Source organism: Antedon mediterranea, chromosome 5 (assembly GCF_964355755.1).
Source record: "Antedon mediterranea chromosome 5, ecAntMedi1.1, whole genome shotgun sequence".
NCBI classification, from domain to species: domain Eukaryota; kingdom Metazoa; phylum Echinodermata; class Crinoidea; order Comatulida; family Antedonidae; genus Antedon; species Antedon mediterranea.
In genome coordinates, this window is record NC_092674.1 from 7,275,827 (window position 1) to 7,301,479 (window position 25,653).

The 25,653-nt window shown below is 30.4% G+C and overlaps 1 protein-coding gene across 8 annotated transcripts in view; it reads right to left on the reverse strand.

Moving 5' to 3' along the window:
• Positions 1–2,980: 2,980 nt before the first annotated feature.
• Positions 2,981–25,653, reverse strand: part of LOC140049585 (uncharacterized) — a 62,673-nt gene continuing 40,000 nt past the window's right edge. For 6 of the 8 annotated variants that reach the window (XM_072094496.1, XM_072094501.1, XM_072094499.1 and 3 more), the window contains exons 5-15: positions 21,441–21,458; positions 19,543–19,704; positions 18,110–18,196; positions 10,610–10,845; positions 9,683–9,764; positions 9,315–9,473; positions 8,789–8,844; positions 8,158–8,436; positions 7,602–7,721; positions 6,955–7,052; positions 2,981–6,518 (exon numbers count right to left, since the gene is read on the reverse strand). In XM_072094496.1, coding sequence (XP_071950597.1) covers positions 6,245–6,518; positions 6,955–7,052; positions 7,602–7,721; positions 8,158–8,436; positions 8,789–8,844; positions 9,315–9,473; positions 9,683–9,764; positions 10,610–10,845; positions 18,110–18,196; positions 19,543–19,704; positions 21,441–21,458 — 1,571 coding nt within the window. In that variant the 3' untranslated portion in view covers positions 2,981–6,244. The remainder of the gene's footprint in view (positions 6,519–6,954; positions 7,053–7,601; positions 7,722–8,157; positions 8,437–8,788; positions 8,845–9,314; positions 9,474–9,682; positions 9,765–10,609; positions 10,846–18,109; positions 18,197–19,542; positions 19,705–21,440; positions 21,459–25,653) is intronic. The other 2 variants (XM_072094498.1, XM_072094497.1) reach the window with 1 other exon arrangement.

Here is a 25,653-nt window from a genome sequence, read left to right on the forward strand (position 1 = left end):
TGTCAATAAATAAAAGGATCGAAAATTTGCCATTTTTCGGAAATTTCCATATACTATAGTACAGGGATTTTTTCGAAAAATCGTCAAATTTCAACTTTTTTATTTTTCGATATAACTGGTTACTATAGCATAATTGACATGCGCAGAACATATTATTCGACTCTGCGCATGTTAATTATGATATAGTAAGCAGTTATGTCAATAAATAAAAGGATCGAAAATTGGCCATTTTTCGGAAATTTCCATGTACTATAGTACAGGGATTTTTTCGAAAAATGGTCAAATTTCAACATTTTTATTTTTCGATATAACTGGTTACTATAGCATAATTGACATGCGCAGAACATATTATTCGACTCTGCGCATGTTAATTATGATATAGTAAGCAGTTATGTCAATAATTGAAAGGATCGAAAATTGGCCATTTTTCGGAAATTTCCATGTACAGGGATTTTTTCGAAAAATTGTCAAATTTCAACATTTTTATTTTTCGATATAACTGGTTACTACAGCATAATTGACATGCGCAGAACATATTATTCGACTCTGCGCATGTTAATTATGATATAGTAAGCAGTTATGTCAATAAATAAATGGATCGAAAATTGGCAATTTTTCGGAAATTTCCATGTACTATAGTACAGGAATTTTTTCGAAAAATGGTCAAATTTCAACATTTTTATTTTTCGATATAACTGGTTACTATAGCATAATTGACATGCGCAGAACATATTATTCGACTCTGCGCATGTTAATTATGATATAGTAAGCAGTTATGTCAATAAATAAAAGGATAAAAAATTGGCAATTTTTCGGAAATTTCCATGTACTATAGTACAGGGATTTTTTCGAAAAATTGTCAAATTTCAACATTTTTATTTTTCGATATAACTGGTTACTATAGCATAATTGACATGCGCAGAACATATTATTCGACTCTGCGCATATTAATTATGATATAGTAAGCAGTTATGTCAATAAATGAAAGGATCGAAAATTTGCCATTTTTCGTACAGGGATTTTTTCGAAAAATGGTTAAATTTCAACATTTTTACTTTTAATATAACTGGTTACTATAGCATAATTGACATGCGCAGAACATATTATTCGACTCTGCACATGTTAATGATAATATTTTTTTTCGAAAAATGGTCAATTTTCTACCATTTTTGACATGGTGGAAAATAATGTTGCCTATTCTTCAAATATTAACACAATATAAATCGAATTATCCTGCCATGATTTATTAAGAATTTGAAAAAAGGTTTGGTCTATAACATTTAAAGATGTATTGTCCCTTGAAACACAAAAAAATGAAGATCAAAATATACTAAATTTTAATTGGCTATATCAAAGTAATATTAAAGTTATTCACTTTAAGTCAAAAATTTGAGCCAAAAACAACACTTTTACGTAATTAACAGCTAAATTAATTTGATTACATTTCGTCTGGAAAATAGTCGCAAGCGAAAGTAAACAAAGATTTCAAACCATGAGTATACATTATGCATGATGCTAATTAGGATTGTTTACAACTCGTCACGGTTGAGAGAGGGTGTTTCACACAGATCGCGAGGAAGGTTTATGATTATGCATACTGAGTAGCCAAATAAGCGCATTGCATTATAAGATATGTTTTGATCGAAAACTTTGGCTGGAAGTCAAAGTTATTTTTTGAACCAAAAAAACGTCTGTATTTCAGTTAAATTATTTTTTTTTCGACTAATTTTTGGTGAAAGTTAATAACTATCATAATACTTCAAAATGACCGACTTTTTTTCGAAATCTTTTTATTTTATTTTTTTGAAATTTGACAAAGGGACAATACATCTTTAAGTAATGAGAGGTAGAAATAGCTTTTGAACCAATCCAATCTTCATATTTTTAGTGTTAATAGGTATTACTATTAGCTCTGAAAGAAAACATTATCTTGCCAATAATACTGTATACACAATAGTATTGTATTTAAAAAAATGTACATTTCTTTTAAAGAAAATTTAGAAGGTACGTTGTCTATATGGGCTGGAAATAGTCTGAAATAAACATACGCCCGTATTCTTAAACCGGACTTTAGTCGTAGTTCGAGCTAAAACTAAAAAAATGACGTCATTTTAATTCATAAACCGAACTTCAACTAAATCACCGACTAAATCAGGCCAACCTCGACTAAATGGAGACGGATTTTGATCGATTTTTTTAGTCCTGGAGGGGGAAGACTAAATGGTCGACTAAATGGTTTTTAAACGATGTTTATAAAAAACGTAACAGTCATTGAGTTGTTATATTGGCCAGATATTGAAGAATGAAATATCTATATTTATATTAGCTTAATTAAATATACATTGGTATAAATTATAATAATGAAAATCATCTTTATTTACAACTGTATACAAATTACATTATTTTCTTCGCGCAAGTCCGACTTGAGCTACGTCACGCCATAGCGACAATGGGAGATGCGGCAATTCACCACGCGATGGAATGTTTAGGGGGCCTAGCGCTTTCTTGTCACGCTATGAAGTGCGTGGTTCGTGGCGATCATACTTTGTTGGGGTCCTAGAAAATATAAAAGTTACCGTACCGCCATGGTTCCTAAATATATTTTTAAGATTTTATTTGTTGTTAATCAAATATACTTCACTGTTAAATTAATACTGATATTGTTCTAATAATTAACGATTAAAATTATTTTTCATGTATATAGTCCTGATGCGTAAAAAGTGTTGTAAGAAATGGAAAGTGATATCAATGCGCAAAATTTCGTCTGCTCCTCAAATACTCTCTTGTCATTGGCCAATGTATAGCCTTTGTTACCCAGACGTGTGCAACTCGACTAAAAGCTCGACTTCATTAAGTCGAACTGCAAACTTCGACTACTTCGTTTTTGAATCGAATTTGAAGTAATAGCTCGAACTACGACTTTTCCAAGTCGAACTTCGAACTACGACTAAAGTCCGGTTTAAGAATACGGGCGATAGTCTCAATGAAAATAGTTTGTGTTGTTGAATATTATATATATTATTTATTCACTTTTATGATAAAACCGGAAGTGCATTGAATATGTGGTTGAATTTAACCATTTGTTCAGTTTTTATTTTATATTAAGTGACATTAAAAGAAAAAGTGAATAACTTTATTAAAACTACAAAATGGCCTATTTAAAAGTTTGATTTTATTTATCTTTATTCTTTCAAGTTTTTAGATGACAACACATCTAATCTTTTTCCATTTAAGGCCCGTTTACACTAGGACGAAAACGAACGACGTTAAATAGATTAGTATACATTTTTGTAAAGTAAACAAAAGAAATTATAAAAGTTTTTATTCTATAACTTATCCCATAATAGTAGAACGAAACCTTTTTTTTTCTGTATGAAAAATACATATTTAGCTGCTATTTATTGTAGTTAGTTATTGGTCTAGTATAAACATACCTTAAATGGAAACTACTTACATAACACAGTAGTTTATTCTCATTGGAGTCCTTATTCTGAATGTTTAAAATTTTCAACCTTCTATAAATAAACCACATTTTGCAACTGTAACAGATGAGATGGATAGTTGTTACAAAATGTTATTCTCTTGCAAAAAAACAAAACACATCATTGCTTGCAAGAAACAAAATTGGAATACTATTAATTGGTCATATAATTTAAAAGGCATAATATTCACATACAGTAGACAAAATATAACACTTTCAACAACTCAATCTTGTAGGCTTATTTCTTAATATTCAACAACATTTGACAGTTCTTATAATATAAAAAAATTGTAAATGAAAACAGAATTAGAAAGGTTCTATAAAAATCGCGACTGTGTGATAACCCAAAACCAAATTATTTAAAAATAATTTTAAAAATTCTCAACAATAAAATACGTTCGGTTATAACAATTCAAAAATTCAACAAGATCTCTTCAGAAGCATTTTAAAGAGTAAATTTAAATTTGGAACTTTAATGATAAAACTGATTTTGGGAGAGTATCTAGATTTTTTATTGTAAGAGTGTTGACCACGTCAGCAAGTGGACGTAGAATTACTGATCGTGCGATCACATCTAATTCTCGACACATTGCTTGTATCCTTAGGAGAAAGACTCTTTTTACACTTGCCTCTCTCCACCCAGATGTATAAATGGGTACCCGGTTAGATCATTGCGCTGATTACTAGCTGCATTAAATAACCGGGTTAATAATGTGAAGCGCCAAGAATCATTATGTAATAAGCGCTATATAAGAAATATTATTATTAAAAAAATACAATTAAAGATTTATTGTCCCCCAAAAAATGAAAAATGAAGACTTTGTCATTTGAGTAGGGTTTTTGTAGTTTTAATAAAGTTAATCACTTTCGTCGAAAATAAAAAAGGTTTTCACTTTTAAAATAACATAATAAATAAATAAAATTCAACCAAAAATCCATTTTTTGTTTAAATTACTGTTTTAAGATAAATAAATTTTGTTTAGATCCAATTTTTTGTAAAAGTCGACAACTATTATGTAAGATTAAATGGCATATTCAACAAACAAAAATTACAAATATTTTTTTGGGGGACAATACATCTTTAAATAATGTAATATCTCTAATATCTCTCTTTAGAACAGAATTTTACAAATAAACTACATTATAGAAGGCCATGATATTAGCTTTGTGTCAATTATACAGTATATAAACAAATATTATACTATGGCAACGGAATCATTACTGTCCTCTATATTGCTTGCGTCTTTATTAACAATATTTACAATATTCAATCAATTATTAAATACTAATAATCAATAAACACTAATAATCAATAATCAGTAATAATCAATAAACACATTTCAGCAATATAGATCTATTTGATACATTATAATAACAATATTTTCAAATAATCTTTTTTATCAAAATATTTTTAATTAATCTACAAATGATACAGGAGCTTGAATTATAATCTTTCTTCTTATTGAAAAAATATAATATTAACATTTGGGAGGGTTTGGGAGTTGTCAAATAGGTTGACAAAATACTGGCACATTTAAATACTTCGCAACCAAACTAAAAAGTACTTTAAATTGCTCAATTAAATATCTAATTAATAACTAAATTATTTTTTATTTATAAATGTATAAACAACAAAAATTAACCATAACTAAAATAAAAACCTAAAGGTGGGGCAGTTTGTGGCCAAACTAAAATGCATACAGTATACTTAAAAGCACCAAAAAGAATGCAAAACAAAAATGTAAATTTAATGTAAAAAGCACACTGAGCAAAAATCGCATGTTATTCGTCGTACTGTATTCATAAATCAATATTGAAGTAAACAATTCATTTTAAAATTAAAGAAAATAACCATGATTGTTTTCAGATTCATTTGATTTTATGCTCATATTCAGCACACTTATTTTATGATGAAATTTACAATTCAACAATTATAACTGAATCATCATGGTACTGTTTACAACACTTACTGTAACTATAGTAACATGAGTTCACAAATATATAGGTCAGTGACCCCACCGTACAGGTCAGTGACCTCAGCACGTAGGCGAATGACACAACCATCATGGCCCAAACAACAAAAGTTGTCACCAATCATCCAGGTTATTACCTTAATAATGTAGGTCAGTGACCTCAATGTGTAGGTCAGTGACCCAACAAAGGTCAATGACTTAATAATCCAGGTCAGTGACCTATCATTTAGGTAGGCAACCCTACAATTCATTCAGTTCTTTTTGCAACAATATACAATTGTTATAAATTATTTATTCTCTTTAACCTGAAACATTTGTATTACATTTATTTACAATCTACGGGACACGCGCATTAACAACAAAACAATGATTGTCATATTCGGCATAGTGTACGACAGCGGGGAACACATTCCTACTAAAGAAGTGAGAAAGTAAATATTGTTTCAGGGCATAAAATATACAATTTAATTTTACCAGATTAAATTCACTTACAGTATATTCTCAAAGCTAATCTCAGATGCAGTGAAAAAGATGTTCTACAAAAGTGTGATAAATTCATTTGCAGGTTATACAAAAATTATCTAATTCTTTCTTGCTTTAGTAAACATAGTTACTTTTTTATACTTATGAGATTGTCAATTCATATATTAAAATTTTTATTATTATTACCAATTGTAAGATTTTTCCGTTACATTTTAAAATATGTTTAACTTTCCTTTTGTTTTTCAATGACAATTGTGATTACTCAAAATATAAATACTTTTAACTAAGTTGACAAACATTTTTTTCATCAATTTAAGAAGCTCTGTTCCAACTTATGCTCATACATAAACACGTTATCGTGGCTACCGGTTTCAGATGAACTTGAACGCGATAGGTTAGTACGGCTATGAGATCTAGGCGTGGTCATTCGTGTCGTCGGTGGCGTCAGACAAATGGGAGATCCACACTCACTTTGTTGTAGTTTCCACACAAGTTCTTCATTTTCCATTGAGAGTCGTTTCTTTTCTGTTGACTGTTTATCTAAAGACTCTTTCAGTGCTCTGTGTTCTGATGATAATTGCCTAAAATTAGAAGAAATTTTATTAACTCTATTAAATCAGGAAAAAGTTCTCCACATACAATAAAAAAAAATAGACATTCCATATGTTAAAGATGTATTTTTCCTAAAAAAATGAAGGTTAATAAAATCAGACTTTAAATAGTCCATTTTGTAGCCATTTTTTGCTTTAAATTACATTTTTTCAGTTACCAACATTAAAATGGCATATTTAACAAAAATATTTTTTTCATGGGGAAAATGTCTTTAATTTCCACGATATTCTTAACATGTTTTACATGACCAGTTAAAATCCAATAAATCTATGTATTTTTAATGAGCCAAATTTCCATGACTCTCTAGAACTGTAAAATATTTTGAAAAATTCCATGATTTTCCAGGTTTTCTATGACCCATATGAACACTTCTAATATAAAGTAAAGGTAGATATTTTTTCTAACCTTTCAAAATCTACTTTCTTTCCAACAATAACAGTGAGTTCTTCAATACGTCTTTCGTATTTCTTTATCTTTTCTTCTTGTTCTGGAATCACCTCAAGCTGATTGGAAAGAAACAAATATAATAATTCTCTAATCTTATTCTTACATTTTTCTCATAGTAGAATTCCTCTTCATCGTTATGAGTTCCCCACAATCATCATGTTGATTATCACAGAACTAGTGGCAGTTTTCACAACTGGTTTTAGGTTTAATGTTGATTGTTTGGATTTATTTTTTTATTTTATTTTTTTATATATATTTTTTATTTATTTTAAAATTTATTCTTGACTTGAAAAACTTTCACTCTTGCAGGCACATTTTTACAGTTTCACAAATATTACGAGTTTTTTGTTTGTAGCTACTGCTATTGTAGGCAGCTGGTTTAAGTTTTGATTGTTTGAATTAATTTCTTTATTTATTATTTTTTGTTATTATTATTTTCTTTTTATGCTTTTTATTTATTCTAAAGTTTATTATTGACTTGAGAAACTTTCACTGTCACAAGTTTTCACATTTTTATAGTTTCACAAGTATTTTGAGTTTTTTTTTGTTGCTACTGCTATTGTAGGCGTTAATCCATGTTTTTTGTTGAATCTTCAAAACTTTACCTCTTTTTCTAGTTCCATTTTCTGGCGTCTCAAATCGTGTATATCTTTGTTCCTCAGTTCCAGCACAGTCTTTAGGCTTTCAACTTCATCAGGTAAATCTTTATATTGAGCAATAGCCGCCTGTTGGTTAAAGAAAAACAAGCCATGCATTTAATTATACATGTATATAAAAAGATGTTAGCGACAGTGTAGCTTGGTGGCTCACAATATCCAGGGTCATGGGTTCAAATCCTGGTTCAATACATTTATATCAAGTGAAGACTTTTGTTGTTTTTTCCACAAGTATAAACTAATAGAATTACAGTGCTTAATGTTATATTAATTATTAATCAATGTTAAATTTTAGTAACTTTTAATGAAAAAAGCATGCCAATTTATAGGAGTTTCATTTGAAGCTTAGAGAGTAGAAACAACCTTGGTACTAGGACAGGATTGAACCCTGAACCCAGGAAGAGAAGCATGTAAACAACTAAGCTACGGATCCCATACTAAAGTTCCACAATTACTCTAAATTTAATAAAGCCCACCCTTCATAGTAAATGTTTCCAATTTTTACCTGAAGTTTCTCATCCGAATCTTTCTGTAGTACATCTTCTAGCATCTTGCTCTTCTGCGTCAACCGTTCACACTGAAACTTTAGATTAAAAGAGTCGTCTTGTAGTTGGCGTTCCCGATTCTCGGCCGCCATTCTTTTCTTCTCCGTTTCAATGTCAAATTCGTTTTGCATCTCCTTCCTTACAACTTCGTGTTCTTCAGAAATAACCGTCTTCTCTTCATTATGTTTTGTTTTTAATAATTCAATTAAATGATGATTTTGTTCCGATTGGTCAGATAACTAGAAACAAATAAAATATATACATATAATATAAATCCAAAGGCAAAATACTGAAAAAATTACAATGCTCTGGGTATCAGTGGCTGGATCTCAATGAAGATACAAAAGAGAAAAGCTAAATCAAAACAATAAAGTAAAACAGCCAGAAAAGTTAGCAGAGCTTTCGGGCAACAATAGCCCTTCATCAGTGCAAGTGAAGGTACTTGGACAAGATAGATAGATATATATCAGGCAAGCGCTACCTGAGTGGACAGGAATAATATAATAAATCCATTTATCTCTTTTTTTTGGTTTAAATTAGTTATAAAATTTGTTTACAGATCTTTCAACAATTAAACATAAGCCCACTTACTTCTCGTTTGTAACGTTTATGAAGCAAGTCAATATCTTCTGTTTGTTGCGTAACCACTGTGAACAAAGAAAGTGTGCCAGTTATATAAACAAGAGATACAATCGTACAATTCCTGAATCATGAACTTTTAACTATAGCTATAACAAGTCTAGGGGTTTGCGAGTAGTGTGTAGGTATAGCATGGAAGGTATGCAATAGTACCAGCATGTACATTTAAAAAAGGTGATTGTACTGGCAAACTGCATCAGCATCTAGCTCTGTCTACACTATCAAACTAGTGACAAAAAAATGTGATGTGCCCAAATATGGCAGTGATATTACATCATCGTGTCCATATATGGGCACATCTGATTTTTTTGTCAGTTTGAAAGTGTAGACAGAGATTTAGAATATTTTTATTGTTAGCCTATATGGCAACGGTTGGACGACTTTGACAAAAAATAAGCTGCTACCTCAAATATATAAATGTGCCATTAATAAAATATTATAATATATTTGTATCAAATTAACACTTGTATAGCCCTACATTCATTCATTTCTCTCGAGTGCCTCCCATTGAGTGTGTCTTCCATATCCTCTAGTGACTGCTTGTGTGCTTGCTTCAGTTTTTCTATCTTTTCCTCGTGTTGTTCTTTTAGAATTTCTTGGTCTTCTTCAAGTTTTAACTTTTCTTCCGTTAGTGTTTCTGTTAATAATAATAAATGTCCAAGTTCAAGTTTCTTTTATTCATTCATAAGAAAAAAATAGTAAAAAGCATGAAATATGGACAAAAAGGAAGGAGAAAAAAGGCAACTATATGCCTATCAAGCTCAACTTCCATTTTTTCAAAGCAAATTATGTAAAAATAAATGATGATTGAGTAACTTTCTTGTTAACGTTAACAATTAATCTTACCTGCTAATTCATAAGTATCTTTGTATTTCATTTCTAAATCTTTGATATTCCTCTTCAAGTCAGAACAAGAGAACACATCCATCTGAATAAATAAAACAACAATTTTACAAAAATACAAACAAATTTAAAGTACTTCTTGTATACAATCTATATGATGAGCATAGTATACTACCTCCCACTGTATGATGTGCAATCAAGCATGACATTCAGTGTGCTCTCAGATACAAGAAAACTTGACTTGCACATCACACAGACAACAAGTTTTAAACGATTTGACGTTGCTTGAAAAAGGGGACAGCGTTTGCACTTTCAAATTAAATCCTAGCAAGTATCCCTAATTGTACAGCATTATTATTGTCGTCCTTTTGAAAAGGGTGACATGCATTTCAACCAATGTAACAACATTACTACATAATTTAATTATGTTTGCCATGTGATAACTGCAGACTATATTTTCCTTTTAGCTGTCTGTGGATTGTCAATCATTTAATCATACACACTCAATATTCTACTTTTTTGTATCAATACGAAATGTCAATAGATTGTATCTGAAGTTGACATTTAAAATACTGTTCATTAAACTGTTTCAAACCAGGGGTTTCAGACACTACTTCCACATGAAACGAACAAACATGGCGTCAACTGGTCTTATGGGGAAATTGGTTGATGTGGACACAGGCTTGTGGGGACATGGGTTTATGGGGATGTAGATTTATGGGGACATGAGTTTGCGGGGACATGTGATTACGGGGACACGTGATTATGGGGTCATGTGATTATGGGGTAATGTGATTATAGGGACATATATAATAATAAGATTATGGGAACTTGGGTTTATGAAGAGATGTGTTTATGGGGACTTGGGCTCACGAGGACATAAGACAATGGGGACTTTTCAAATATACATAACACGTTTTATGATCTTACATCATTTGTAAGGTGTTGTAGCAGGATAGCCAATGCATCAAACCCTGTCAATCCGTTCTTCAACTGCATCTTGGTCAGGTTCAGCTCCTTGGTTCGTGATTCACAGAGCGCTTCCAACCGCTTGATCTCCTCAGCTGCTGTCTCGTTGGCGATGGATGATGACAGAAGATCAGGCGGCGTCGATGATGAGATAGTTGGTTTAATTTTTGTAGGCTTAGTTACTGGTTGGCTTGAATCTATAGAACAATCAAAAATTATAAAAGAGCGTTAGTAACAGAACTAAAGCTTTGTCTACAAATTTTCAAATTTTATGTGATAAAAAATGTGCCCATATACGGACATGATGTCATATCACAACCATATTTGGGCACATCACAACCATATTTGGGCACATCACAACCATATTTGGGCACATCACAACCATATTTGGGCACATCACTACCATATTTGGGCACATCACTACCATATTTGGGCACATCACACTTTTTTCGTCAAACTAGTTTGATAGTGTAGACAGAGCTTAAGAGAATAACACTTTCAAAATCAATCGTTTTTTCTTCTATACTTGCTACTCTAAAAACATATGAATGACAAAAACAATTCCATCAAGTAAAAACAACCAACCATTTTCAATTGGCTGCCGATTGATGAATGCTTTTCGACACTTTGATTTCGGTTTAATTCCCTTGACAACCAAACATATTTTAATGACAGTTTGTGAAAAGTTCTGCTTTGGTCGTCGCGGTGATGTGTTGTACAATCCTATCTTCTTCATATTGACATTGGATGCAGGAGTTTCAAATAAATTAAATATTATATAACTGATACACAATGTAATTTAAAACAAATAGTCTTTCTTCTCTGATTGTATTTTTGAACAAATGACTTAAATCCCCACAATATGGAAGCCAAAAACAGTTGAGAAAAATAAAAATCTTTGTTGAGTCAAAAAACAAACCAAGATATTTTAAACTGACTGGACAACCTTTCTTCTTCAATGGTTTTCAATTGTTTTCCTGAAATAATGACTTTAAATCACCATCCGTAAGCAAGTCAAAAACAGTCACGAAAATTTACGATCCTTGCAATAAAAAAAAAAACACAAAACCCTCTGGATGACAAACTGACAGGATTTTAATTTAAAACAAACAGCTTTTCTTCTCCAAATGATTTATACTCTTTGCTGACTCAATGAATACTTCTTTCTTTATCAGTGATTTATTCCAACAAATGTTGCATCTCGCTTTTGTTTTAAACCAATTGAATGTCTTTTATTATCTCTGAGGGTCATTTGACAGTTAACGAAGATGATCAGAAGGGAAGTTATTAATTTTGTCGCATAGTTATACACGTAATGAACAGGCAATTCAGTGATGACTAAGTCAATATATCGGAAGCAAGGTTATAGAATATTACAATGTATTCATAATAGAAACATGTCTTATAGAAAGAGTTTAGAACAAATGAATGATACTTCTTTTGATTTTATGCCAAAGTGTATTACATTAGAGATGATTTTCCATAGCAATATTCAAAACATACATTAATATAATTAGGTTAAAAAAATATATAACCTATTCACATATAAATGTTTGTAATTTTAGAAGATTTAATTTTTTTTAAATTGTGATCCTAAAGTGTATTGCATTAAAGATGATTTTCTATAGCAATAATAAAAAAATATATTGAATATAATTTGGTTCAAGCAGATTGAAACCATTTTAGAATAATTAGTACAATTTAAAACTCATTTAATCCAAAAATATATGGACCATAATTTTTAAGCTTATATATTATCCTATTCAGATATAAATGTTTGTAATTTTAGCAGATTGAAACAATTTTAGAATAATTAGTACAATTTAAAACTAATTTAATCCAAAAATATATGGACCATAATTTTTTTTTAAGCTTATTATTATCCTATTCAAATATAAATGTTTGTAATTTTAGCAGATTGAAACGATTTTAGAATAATTACCGTAATACAATTTAAAATTCATTATCTTTTTCTCTGCATTCAATATTGTACCACACACATTGATACCACCTCCTGGAGGAATTAATTTTGTAAATTGGGGTCGGGTTTACGCTTGAACCTCCAACTGTAAAAACTCGGAAGTACTGGAGAGAATGACAACCGCGATGATTAGGATAATTAATAAATAACAAAAGGATGCAATTCATTTAACAATGTTGGAGAACCAATCACAGAAGATTTCTTTCCAATGATTTATTTGATACCAGCAATGCTATAATCAACAATTTTTAAAGATATAAAAAAATGCACACATTAGAAAAATGCTATAGACCACAGTTATAGCAAGACCAACAAATGTTTGATCACAATCGCTCAAAATCAATTCAATATGGTTGATCAATAATATCCAATGATAATTGGTAGAAAATCAAGACAGTTCAAAAAATTGGAAGTTCCTTAATAGTTAATATGAAAACCAAACTGCAAGAAAATTGAACGAGAAAACAAATAAAATCTTCACAAATAAATACTGAACATTCTCTTCTTTCAAAAATAAACAGCGAAGCACGTTTCAATTCTCACTCTTTTCTGAATTTATCTCGTTTCTAAAAATTACTATCAAGCTGAAACTACAAATTTAAGAGAATCCAATGACTTTGTCCCTCTCTAAATGTGTGATGAAAGATACGAGGTATTCCTTAACTATACTCTTTTGACAGCGACTGCTGTATGTTCTGCTGCATATCTGACTAGATGCAAATTAAACCCATAGGGATGTACGAGCTAATCAATTATGTTGCGAGCAACCGATTTCTGTGAGTGATCATTGGATATTCACAACAGTGGAAAATGTCGATTGTGCTCGAAGAATGTACTAAACTTTAATTATGAATAATCTTAGAACAGTAATACAAGAATGAATGTATGATAACATATCTTGCATTAGTGTTGCATGCTGATTGAAGAGTATATCCTATTTTATGCCAAATACGATTATAAAATGCGTAGGTAGCAAAATGTGACGGCATCGTGAACAAAATTAGATAATGTTACAATGAGATCTTTACTAATGAGTGTAATAAAGATGTAAATGATTCCATAAAACAACTTTATTACATTATTATTTATGTTTGATACGATGATTCTATAATTAGCATTCGGCCATTTTGTTTTATAAGGTGAATATATAAAATATAAAACATTGTACAACAATACAGAATAAATAGAATAAAACATGAAACACAAAATTTAACAAATAATGGGAAGTCCAGCTGCATAAATATCCCTAACCCATGTGCAACTATTTCAAATGAGGTTCTGCACAGTATAGGAAGATGATGATAATGATGTTGATGATGATAATGATGTTGATGATGATAATGATGTTGACGATGATAATGATGTTGACGATGATATGATCAAAGCAACCAGTCTTAATTTCTTTTCTCCAGGCAAAACATTTATCTTTAAGGATTTGCGTATGGAAGGCCAACTATTACAGCTTACCACTGTATGCTATGATATTCTTGGTTATACAGTGTGTGCATGGAAAGGTCGACTAATAAGCAAATTTAAATATTGATCTGTAAAAACTCCATATTGCAAATAACCAATGAATGTATAGGTCAACACATCATATGCATACATAATTACACATAAGGTCTACATGATGTTACATACGATTTGATGAGCAAAAACAAAACAATTTTATTTTATTGTAACAGAAAGAAGTCATATGCAGTTATTTAGGGGATGAGATGAGTTTTAGAATAAATTATCAAATCTGTGCAGTGTTGTCAATTCAAAATTAAATAAAAGAATAATTTAACAGAATATGAAACTTACCATTTAATAATAATGTAAACTTCATACGTAACTGACTCATTTCTGATCACCTGATCAACTAAAAGCCGCATTTGAATCAACAATCAAATTTATCAATGTTGAATTTTAACCCTGCATTATCGTTTAATTGTAAAAAAAAACTTTTTTGCCACGTTGAGATAATAGACAAGGTATTGATTCCAAGTTACAAAATATGAAAAGCAAAATATATTGTTGAAACTGTTTATTCTTATACATTTATCTTAAAATACAATCAGATATTCCTGCATTTAAAAGGTAAGCTGTCCTTTTAATAACACACCAAAAAGTAAAAGTTAAGTTCATCCAGAAATTGTCAATGGAGCAAAATCTCTTCTCAGTGAATAATATCCAATTAATGATTCCATTCTAAAAATGTTGACAATACGAAAGCTGGAGTGAAAATAAAAAAGTTTTCTACTTTTATAAGTTTATCTTAAAAATAAGATATTCCTACATTTAGGTAAATTCATCTTTTAAAATTACACACCAAAAAGTCAAATTTAAGAATAATAAAAACTTGATTTCACAAATCCGATATAACCATACAGATACTTCTTTCTCCTAGACAACTACAATCCCTTTGTTGAACACAGTGAAGATAGGTTATTTAGGACAACGTCTCCTTATGTGGTACCGGTAGTGTTACATGACAGGCATTCAATAAACTCCGTCGTCTGTTAGGATAGAACAAGGCTCTCACCAGTATCATCCCTACATGTAATGGACGATAGCAAGCAGGGTTAACACGCCGCCTTATTTTTGTTTTGACAATTTTGTTTTCATTCTCCGCATCCTAAGATCACATGTTAAACATACCCTGCTGAGGAGGTGCATCACTATGACAACATAACTATGTAAAAGGTGCATCATTGTATAGTAACATAACTTATGGATAACTTAAATTCTATTTATAGAAGACATGACATAACATGATGGAAGTGACTTTGTGACAAACTAAGGTTAATCATATTCATGATTAATTAAAATCAATTAAAATATGATTACAATTTTGAAGGAAGTTGATTTCTTTTGTAAATGTAATATGAGGTAATTAAATTCCTTAGAAATTTTTTGCTGGGTTTAGAATTAGCCTGTTGTTTGCTATAATATAATTTTTGTTTTGTTGACATGTTTTGTTGACATCTTTAGTTGACATGTTTTGTTTTGTTGACATGTTTTGTTGACATGTTTTTTTGACATGTTTTGTTGACATGTTTTGTTGACATGTTTTGTCGATATGTTTTGTTGACATGTTTTATTGACATAGGTTTGGTTAAGCACATCTTTTGATGACATTTTTTAAACTTTTGCTTTACCTCGACAGCCCCGTTCAACTTTTTTGTTTCTGATTGTCGAAAGATTGAAAAAAAAATAAATAAATAAAATACAGTCTTTTTGAAATTCATAAATATTATGTTTCTACTTCAGATGACAACCATAATCAAATAAAGAAAATAGGCCTAGATAGTGTATACTCTAAATGTGATGTGCCCATATATAGACATGATGATGTCATATCAATACAATATTTGGGCATATCACTACTGTACCATATTTGGGCACATCACACTTAGATTGATAGTGTAAACAGAGCTTTTTCTTCTTACACTATAACAAATACTATTTTCAAAACTCAACCTGTCAACAAAATGCTAATTTCACTCGACCTATTAAGTAAAATGTGAAGGAATTTTGGTCATATGTTTAATGAAATATATCAATATTTTTTTTACACATAATTTATTATTTTAATGATATGAACTAAAGGAAATACAAATATTAGGTGTATTTTGTGGTGATTTTCCTCTTAAAAAAAGTGAAACGAGGTGTAGCTCACGTAGGCAATTTGGCATAAAGCCCCCAATATATTTAATTTCAAAAGATGTAAAGAAAAGCATTTATATGAAGTATGACACTTGTACAACCTCACGGTTTAAGGAGGTCAAAGGCCATACATATGATATTTTCATAATAAATAAATCAACAGAAATTAAATATTACAAAGAACTATTGAATGTTGAAATAATTTTTTTTTGCCAATTTCTTTTTTTTAAATTCAAGAACTGTACAGATAAATAATAATATTGTAATGTTTCCTTATAAAAATTTACTTTAAATAATTTCCGGTAAATAAGAGAAAAGATACCCGGAAGAAACGTAAAGATAAATAATAATATTGTAATGTTTCCTTATAAAAATTTACTTTAAATAATTTCCGGTAAATAAGAGAAAAGATACCCGGAAGAAACGTAATCTTCTTTGAAATGTCAACTCGATAATTTACAAGAAACCTAATCTCCTAAAGACTTTTTGAAAAATATTTAAAAAACAGATGCTTATATTACATTTTTAGAAACAGAATTGCTTTTGTATTTTCTATATAAGGCTGATTATATTCTTTACCTTCCCATAAACATCTAAAACTGATATCATCTTCAGTGCAACAGAGCCCTCTATAGTTTCAACAACAAACAAATTATGGAAATGTGACCTGCTTTCTCCTTATACGCAAGGAAATCTTGCCGATAGCAACGATCAATCGCATTATGTAACTTAATATGAATTAACAACGATATAACAACTGACGGTCAAGGAATTCAATAAAGCTGGACACTCTATACTGGACATCTGACCAACGGCTTAATATCTACATCTGTTTTAAGCTTATGCCAACAATGTTTCTGCTAGTAATTGGGTTTGAAATCAATAATAATAATAATAAGCTTTCAAGCAATTACATTTTGACACTGGTAACCATGGGATGGAAAATTACAAAGATCTGAATCTTAAATTTATTATAAAGAAGTGGCAGGATACAGGATTTATAAGGATACAGAATTGACCAAAAAATTGTAATCAATGACTCTTTTGCAATGTAATTTTCAAAAATTTAGGCTACCCCACCGCGACCCCTCCACCTTTTAAATGTGTGGAAATAAGGGAAGACCAACAAAAAATAATGAATGGGAAAAAAAAATGAAAACAGCTTGATTAGTGAGATCTTTATGAAACACCATTTATAAAAGTATTAAACATAACCTCAATACATAAGAAGCTTGTACATTGCTTTGTCTTATAAAGCAACAATGTGATCAGAGTATGACATTTCAGCTTCATACTGTAGGCATAAGTCTATCTTTCCAAAAATCCACAATCTCCAAATGTAGGAATGTATTTTGGATGAAACTCAAGAATTATCCCACAATGCAATTCTCACCTTTTAAATCAATCTTAAACAATTTCCGTTGAAACCAGGTGCACCATGGGATAAACCCATCTGCATGCTTTTACCAACTTCCTTTCATATAGGAATGTAAAAGGAATTATGGATGAAACTCAAGAATTACTCCACAATGCAATTCTCACCTTTTAAATCAACCTTAAAACAATCTCCTTTGAACAGAAACCAGTACAGGTGCACCATGGGATAGAACCATCTGCATGTTTCACCAACTTCCTTTCATTCAGGAATGTAAAAAGAATTGTGGATGAAACTCAAGAATTATCCCAAAATGCAACCTTAAACAAACAGAAGCCGGTACATGGGATAGAACCATCTGCATCATGCATGTTTTCACTAACGACCTTTTATGTTGGAATGAAAAGGGTATTGTGGATGAAACTCAAGAATGATCCCACAATGCAATTCTCACCTTTTAAATGAACGTTCTTCTTTGTTGACAGTTTCTTTTTGCCAGTAAGACTAGATACAACATTTCCACAGTCCTTCTTTACTTGAGCTGTTAAAGAAACACATACATCAGTTTATGAGTTATCATTTCATTTAATTTTTTTGATCGTGGCTAGACATTTATGACAATTTAAAATTTGAAGCAACATTCCGAAAATATTAATTTACAGTTCAAATTTGAAACGAATATTTGATTTGTGAACATTTTTCTGAGACTTTTTAAAGTGTAATTAAAATTCCTGATACATTGTATGTTTCTGTACATGAATTTTATTTTTTTTTTCAACATTTCCTTAGGCATACAGCCAAGGACTGTCAAAGGTGAAAAGTCACTGTCCTCTGGAAAGGTGACAAACCGCTTCACACGACAAACACAATATATTACAAAGTCCTGAAAAAAGTCTTTGGAGTTGAGTTAAACATGTCATGAAAAGAAATCCTCTCATCTGATAGGATTTGAACCGAGCATCCAAATCACCAAGATACAACTCACTCACAACAGAAAAAACAGATTGTACTGAAAAGTACTATGAGAATTTATAAAAAATATGCTATGTTCTTATTAGTAAATAAAATAATTTTTTAATGTAATAAAGAGATATCTATAAATTGAATTCTGTCCAAAAAATTATTATCAAACAATAGCATTAATATATTACATTTAATATTTGACAGAAATGAAAAGTTTAGCGATGTCGGAATGATTTTGGCGACATTAAAATCCCAGGAGATTGTTTTTTTTTATTGAGACTCATTAGTGTGGATAAATTTAGATACAAAATAAAAGATTTCTGTCAATTAATGATGATATAAAAGGCCTTGGCAAATTGCTTTTCAGTTGCAAGGAAATCATTTTGAGGACTTTTTTGCCGCAATTCAAGTATCGGCGGTAAACAGTAACTATATTTCCAACTAACTCAAGACAGGAGGAAGTGGATGAGTTCAGTTCAAAGGTTAAATATATTCAAAGTCAGTTGGTCTATTAATATATAACATATTAAGTATAAAACTGTGTACAATGATAAATATTAAGTGAAATATTATGGATTAAAGAAATTTCCTTGTATTGTTAGTAAGAACTCAAACTTGAAATAAAGTTTTTTAATACAGTAGTTGCCTCTATAAAAAGTTTTAAAAATGGTCATTCATTTGTCTACATACTTCTAGAATTCAGTAGAAGGGGGCCTGAAGAGGGGTTGCCCAAAGTGTTAAAACAAACTTTGCCCCTTGTTTGTTCCTATTCATTACGAGGGTTAGGTTAATACTCAAAATCTTTTTACCCACACACACACACAATGTAAATCTCCCGGTCAAAAATAAAAAGGAAAAGTGTCCCCAGAATAGGGGTATCCCAAAAAATCTTAAAAAGACATAATTATAAAATGTCCATCTTACCAATATCCGGTTGTTCATCACTGTCCCCTCCCTTACTTCTTGTCCTTGTCGGATGGCTAGAGACCTTGCTCAGAGGCACTTTTGAGGTACCGGCACTGGGTTTCACTAAACGACTCTTTGGTAAAGTGGATACCTTCTTTTTATTGCCTTCTTCCTTAAAACCTATTAAATAAAGCAACAGTTTTAGTATAATAATACATACACTTTGTAGTAAAATACAGTAGTATATAAATGTCACAGCAAAACTTGAAAAATGCCACATTTTTTTGGTGACATTTATGGACCAGTAAATGTTTGAATTTAATTACCATCGATTAAACTATTGCCTACAGTAATATCTGTTTTACTTTTTAAAAATATTTGAATAATAGCCACAGTGTTAAGCTAAACAGCGAGTTATATGAATTAAAATATAAGTCATATTTCAATAAATTATTAGATGAATGATAAGATTTTAAATATCATATAAGGACCATTTCTATCTGGGACAATGGTTTTGTCTTTCACATATTTCAAATATTACTAAAATTAAAGTAAAGTTGAAGATATGAATGTAGTATAAGAGAACCCCTTCAGAACCTAAGTTTCCCCTTAATATTAATGGTCACTGTGTTAACTGAATAGGGGGCCCTCAATAGGGGGAGTTTCTACTGAATAGTGATGTCCCCTAAATAGATGTGTCCTAAAACTAAGTGCTACTGTTTTGTAATAATTGTTGTATAACTGAATGTTTTGAGTAAAATGTATATATCTTATATTATCGAAGTGTAATACAATATATTGCCAGCTCATAATACATACAAATGTAAAGATATACATTATAGTAGAATAACTAGTATGTTGATGTTACTGCACATTGATTGGTATTCGATATATATAAAGCTTTGTCTACACTATCAAACTAGTTTGACAAAAAAGTGTGATGTGCCCAAATATGGTAGTGATATGCCCAAATATGGTAGTGATATGCCCAAACGTGGTAGTGATATGACATCATGTCATTATTTTTTACTACCTTTATTTCTCTTTAATTATAAACTTTGTACTGTATTATTTATATATTATGAAGGACATAAATAGTATTATTATGAAATGAAATATGGGCACATCACATTTTTTTGTCACATAAAGTTTGATAGTGTAGACAGAGCTTTAAACAAAATCAGAATGATGTCACTACTAATGGATGATAACTGAATGCCTACTTATAGTACTATTATTAGTTATTATAAAAAGTGACATAATAACCATAATTAATACAGCAAAATAAAGAGGAAAACAAACAAAACAGAACAGTTTGTTAATTAAAAACTGAAACAAATGATTGAAACAATATTAATATGGAGTATCAGAAACTTAAATTCAACTATTTTTACTACGTTGAAAAGAACACAGCAAAAAACCACAATTCAACAGAATAGTGTGAATTAAAATATAAGTAAACGTATACAATCATTTTAATACTACATTTTGAACAAAATAGCAATGGTGAAGTAACGAGTTCTGTGATAATCAACCATGGAGGTGTCAACTATGATAATTGTCGGAACGTACGACAAAGAAGAAAGAATTGTATGAATAAAAATCAAACAGAAACATGTTTAAAACAATACAAAATGAAACAGCAAAACTAATATCTAACCATTTGCTACGTTGTGGAATTACACAGCAACGGTAAAAACAAAACGCAGGAGAATGAATGATTAAATTCATTCAATTTCTTTATTAACACACATGAATAGAAAACCTGAAAAACTTAATTTTAAATATTTATACCATTTTTTATTGAATGAACACTTTTAATGAAGGTTCGCATATTGATAACACACCCAAAAATCATGACAAAGCAGAGAAAATGAACAATATAATACAACAAAATGATATTTTAATAATCATACCATTCTTTAAGAGTGCTCCTGATGTAAAGAAAAGAATTTTCATAATTATATTATTTCATTGCCATTTATTTGTTGTAGTTCATGAATATAGGTTTACGAGTTTGATGGTGACACAATAAATGTTAAAATATTGAAAATAAAACCATTTTATGTATTGTACTATGAAGTTCAAGTATGACAAATTTTAATAAATTTCTTTATGGAAACCCGAGTACTTTAGGATGATTGTATAGTTTTTGTCAAATGTTAAAAAGGTTTTTGAAGAAATCTCAATGACAAAAAGCTAAAATGTATTAATCTGCATTCTCATCGCGCCCGGATTCAGTCCGGTGCCTATAGAAAAATATTGCAAGCGTTAAGCGTGCTTTCACATTGAGTATGAATTAAGTCAAGCAAGGTCATTCTTGCTCACTGGACGAATGAAAAAAATACAATTTCAGCAAAATTGATCCATCAGCCCGAATTCGCAGTTAGAATCAGATACGGATTCAAATTTTACAAATTTGGTGGGAACGATTCTATTCTTTACCACTGAACCCATTTTCCACAATATTTTTTTCAGGGCACTGGACCAAATACAGGCGCAATGTGAAAGCAGCTTTATGCCAATTGTTTAGAAGTCCGCAACCCGGTTTAAGTGCAAAATTTTATTTAAGGATTTAATCTGTGAATGGATTAAAAGACAACATTATACAATAATCTCTTCCCTGATTATAATGTCATGAGGTAATTTCCCGATTGATCGTAATCAAAACGGTACTGGGTTTGGTCTACTAGCGTTCCTGCTCCCAACCAGTACATCCATTCATAGAAGCCTTAATGAAGTAAGCCTACCTGGTGGTGGCCATAGAACGGTCCCGAGATAACGACTATACTTCGGCTTTAGTCGATAGAAGATTGAATAAATTGTTAGAGATAGAGTATACGATGTTATGATTATGTGTAGATATGTGATTTGTTCTTTTTATTCAAATGATGTTATGTATTTAATAAATTTGTTATATCAATTAATTAAATTATCGTAGATTGCATATTATGCGATGAATATTATTTAATAAATTTTTGATATATTATTATTATTATATTAATAAAAAAGATAAAAAAGATATTTGTTAGTATAAATTAAAAAATATAGATATAAGGAAGAAAAGCAAAGAGATTATGGAGCGGCTGTACCAGAATATACAACACTAAGTATTGTAAAGTTAATATATTAAAAATTTAGGCGATCTTGTCAAAGGTCAAGCGCCTTCAGCCTGCCACGTTTCGATATTCAATATTGAACTTGACCTGACGTGGTTCCACAATATCTTTATATGAAAATGGTAGAGTGGATAAAAACATAAATTAATTTAAATTTAAAATGTTTACCTTAAACTGGTTTTGAACTGAATCGGTTGATGTCTTATCGTTGTATGTATGATTTGGTTTGGTTTAAATTATGTTCGATAAAAGTGTGTATGCGTATAGAATGAAATGCTCGCGTTACGATGTACGCTTGTAATGCTGTTTATATCGCATAATAGATAAAGGATGAAAATATAGAAGGTATGATGGTAGAAAAATAAAAAACAGTTTAGGATGTAGAAATAGGAAAAGTTTGTTAGTGCAAAAGTGTAGATTTTGAATGCGAGAAATGACTAGAAGGTACATTCCTGCTAGAGTCCTATGTCGGCACCATTGAAAGATGTGTTGAAGTTATTAAATTTATCTTTAAGTGTAATAACCATTTCAAGACAAAATGACATCCAATTTTGTAGTTAAAATTTTATGGCAAGAATAGAGGATGAAAAGCAGCCAACAGCATAATATATTTAAAGCTCAACAAACATGAAAACATTCAGAAGATTATTAGCCCGGAATATTTTCGCAAAACGCTACACAAAACACCCTTATTGCTACACATTTCTAAAATTGTGTAGCAAAAAATACAATATAAAACTATGTTTCTCGACTATCAGTTTGATAATAGCAATATTGCTTAACAAAATTTTAATTTTAATGAAATTGTTCCCTGTTAGCATAATACATCTTACAAACTACCTAAATAATACTATAATACCATTATGAATTTAATATTTATTGAAGGCCAATTTCTAAAAAAATTATGATTAATTTTATAATAATCATCTAGGGACAATTTAAAAATTCCAAAAACACATGTTTAAAAAATTATTCTTGTCTATATATTTGCAAATTACCAAGAATTTTAGTCATATTTCTTAATGGAAAGTGTTGCATTTGAATAATAATCTAAAACTATAAATGAAACAGCTGGTTCGTTTGATATCAAATTCTAGACAAGATTTCATTTCATTTCAGATTATTACTTAAAACTTTAAGTGTCTTTAGACAGGAAACTGCAAATCTTATATAGCAGTTCGATAATATATAACAGCAGAATGGATACCGTATTTGAGACCCAACACAATGAATGAATATTGCAGTTAAAAAGATGCCAATTTAATGGGAAAGAGAGAAAAAAAAGCAAGTCAACCATTCATATAACCACAAAGTCATATATTCCAGCTCATCGTAACTGAAACTCCCGAATAAACCAAAGAGCAGTTGACTAGATGCTAAACAGACAACTAAAGCTGATTTTCATTATGCGTATCGTTTGCGCGAATGGAAAGCATCAGCTTGTTGTACACATGAGTATTCATGTTTCTATTTTCCAAATCTGTCTCTGCAACGAATCCTAGTTCCTTGAGTTTTTCGATTCAGCAAAATAGGTAGTTCAAATTGTTTCTACTTTTTGCGAATCAAAACATTGCGTAACCAATCACAGCTCAGGAATAAGTTATGCCACGTTCATGTTTACTCATGTAAATCTAAAAATACTCAGCATACACGTGATGAACATGAAAATTGCAGCTATTCATTCTTTGTAGTGGAAAGGGTAGCATTTTCTTTGAAAAACATTGGATTCGCGCGAACAAATTTGACCTAGTGGAAAATCAGCTTATGGGTCCCCATGTGTCAAGCTGCCACAAAACGGCGCCAATTTGCCTATCCACGACGAGAGGGGTATGATAACAATTATTAAGATTGATACTAAATTAACATGATTTGATGATTGCAATAACCAGTATAATATTTATATTATAATTTAAATGCTGACAATAATAATACCACAATAAAGCAATAATACAGATATTGACATGATGTAACATATGGACTATTTATGACTACTATACCAGCATTCTAAATATAAACAGAAACCAGATGAATATAAACAAAACGTGTTTTCTGAGAACTTTATATTAATAACAAATAAACGAAAAAATTAATTTCCAAACAGAGAATATTTCAAAAAATTAATTCAACAAAACGATTCACTGCATATTTATATATATTAAAAAACCAGTTTTAATAAAAAACAGCAAACGATGATCAAACAAAGGCTGGTTCACATAAGAACACAACAAAAAGATGTACAGCAAATATAACGTTATCAAACCAATGAGCTGTGACTACATCCTTGTGTTGCGTCCAGTGTGAATCAAGCTTAAGTGTACAGATGTGTGTTCACACTTGTGTAAACATTGCACGTTAGTAAGAATTTGCACATACAGATTTTGATGTAAAATGTACCAATGTGTATAAGAAACATAGTTGCATAGGTGCAAATAGTGTATACATACAGTGCTCATTCAAAATATAACACAGAGTGCACATAATATTTAAAACACTGTAGTATGCATATTGTAATTTCTAAATGCCACAAGTGTACACGGATGCTTTTTACAACTGCATATTATTTGAATGTACTGAAGTGCATATATTATGTATATTAAAGCGGGTTCCCACTTGGATGCACGCAAGGACGTAAGCAAGTACTGCAAGTATTTTCACCAATCACAATGCTATAGATCATCCAAACTGTCGCTTGTGATTGGTCAACTCACTTGTGTTGTGCCTACATCATTGCGATGCATCCAAGTGGGAACCAGGCTTAACCCTACAATATATACTGCAATAAACTCAACCTAATTTGGATAAGTTTGAGTGCTGTGATACACAAAATATTAAAACAAAGTTGTAGAGGATGTGTGGTGATGAAGAGAAGAAGTGCTTTTAAGTTCAAAGTTGAAAACATGATTTATTCTTCAACAAGAATTTTCTGTATAATATAAATGTCTCATTCAGTTCCTGAGATCTATTATACATATAGTTGAAACTGGCATTGAATATCTTAAGCAATACATAT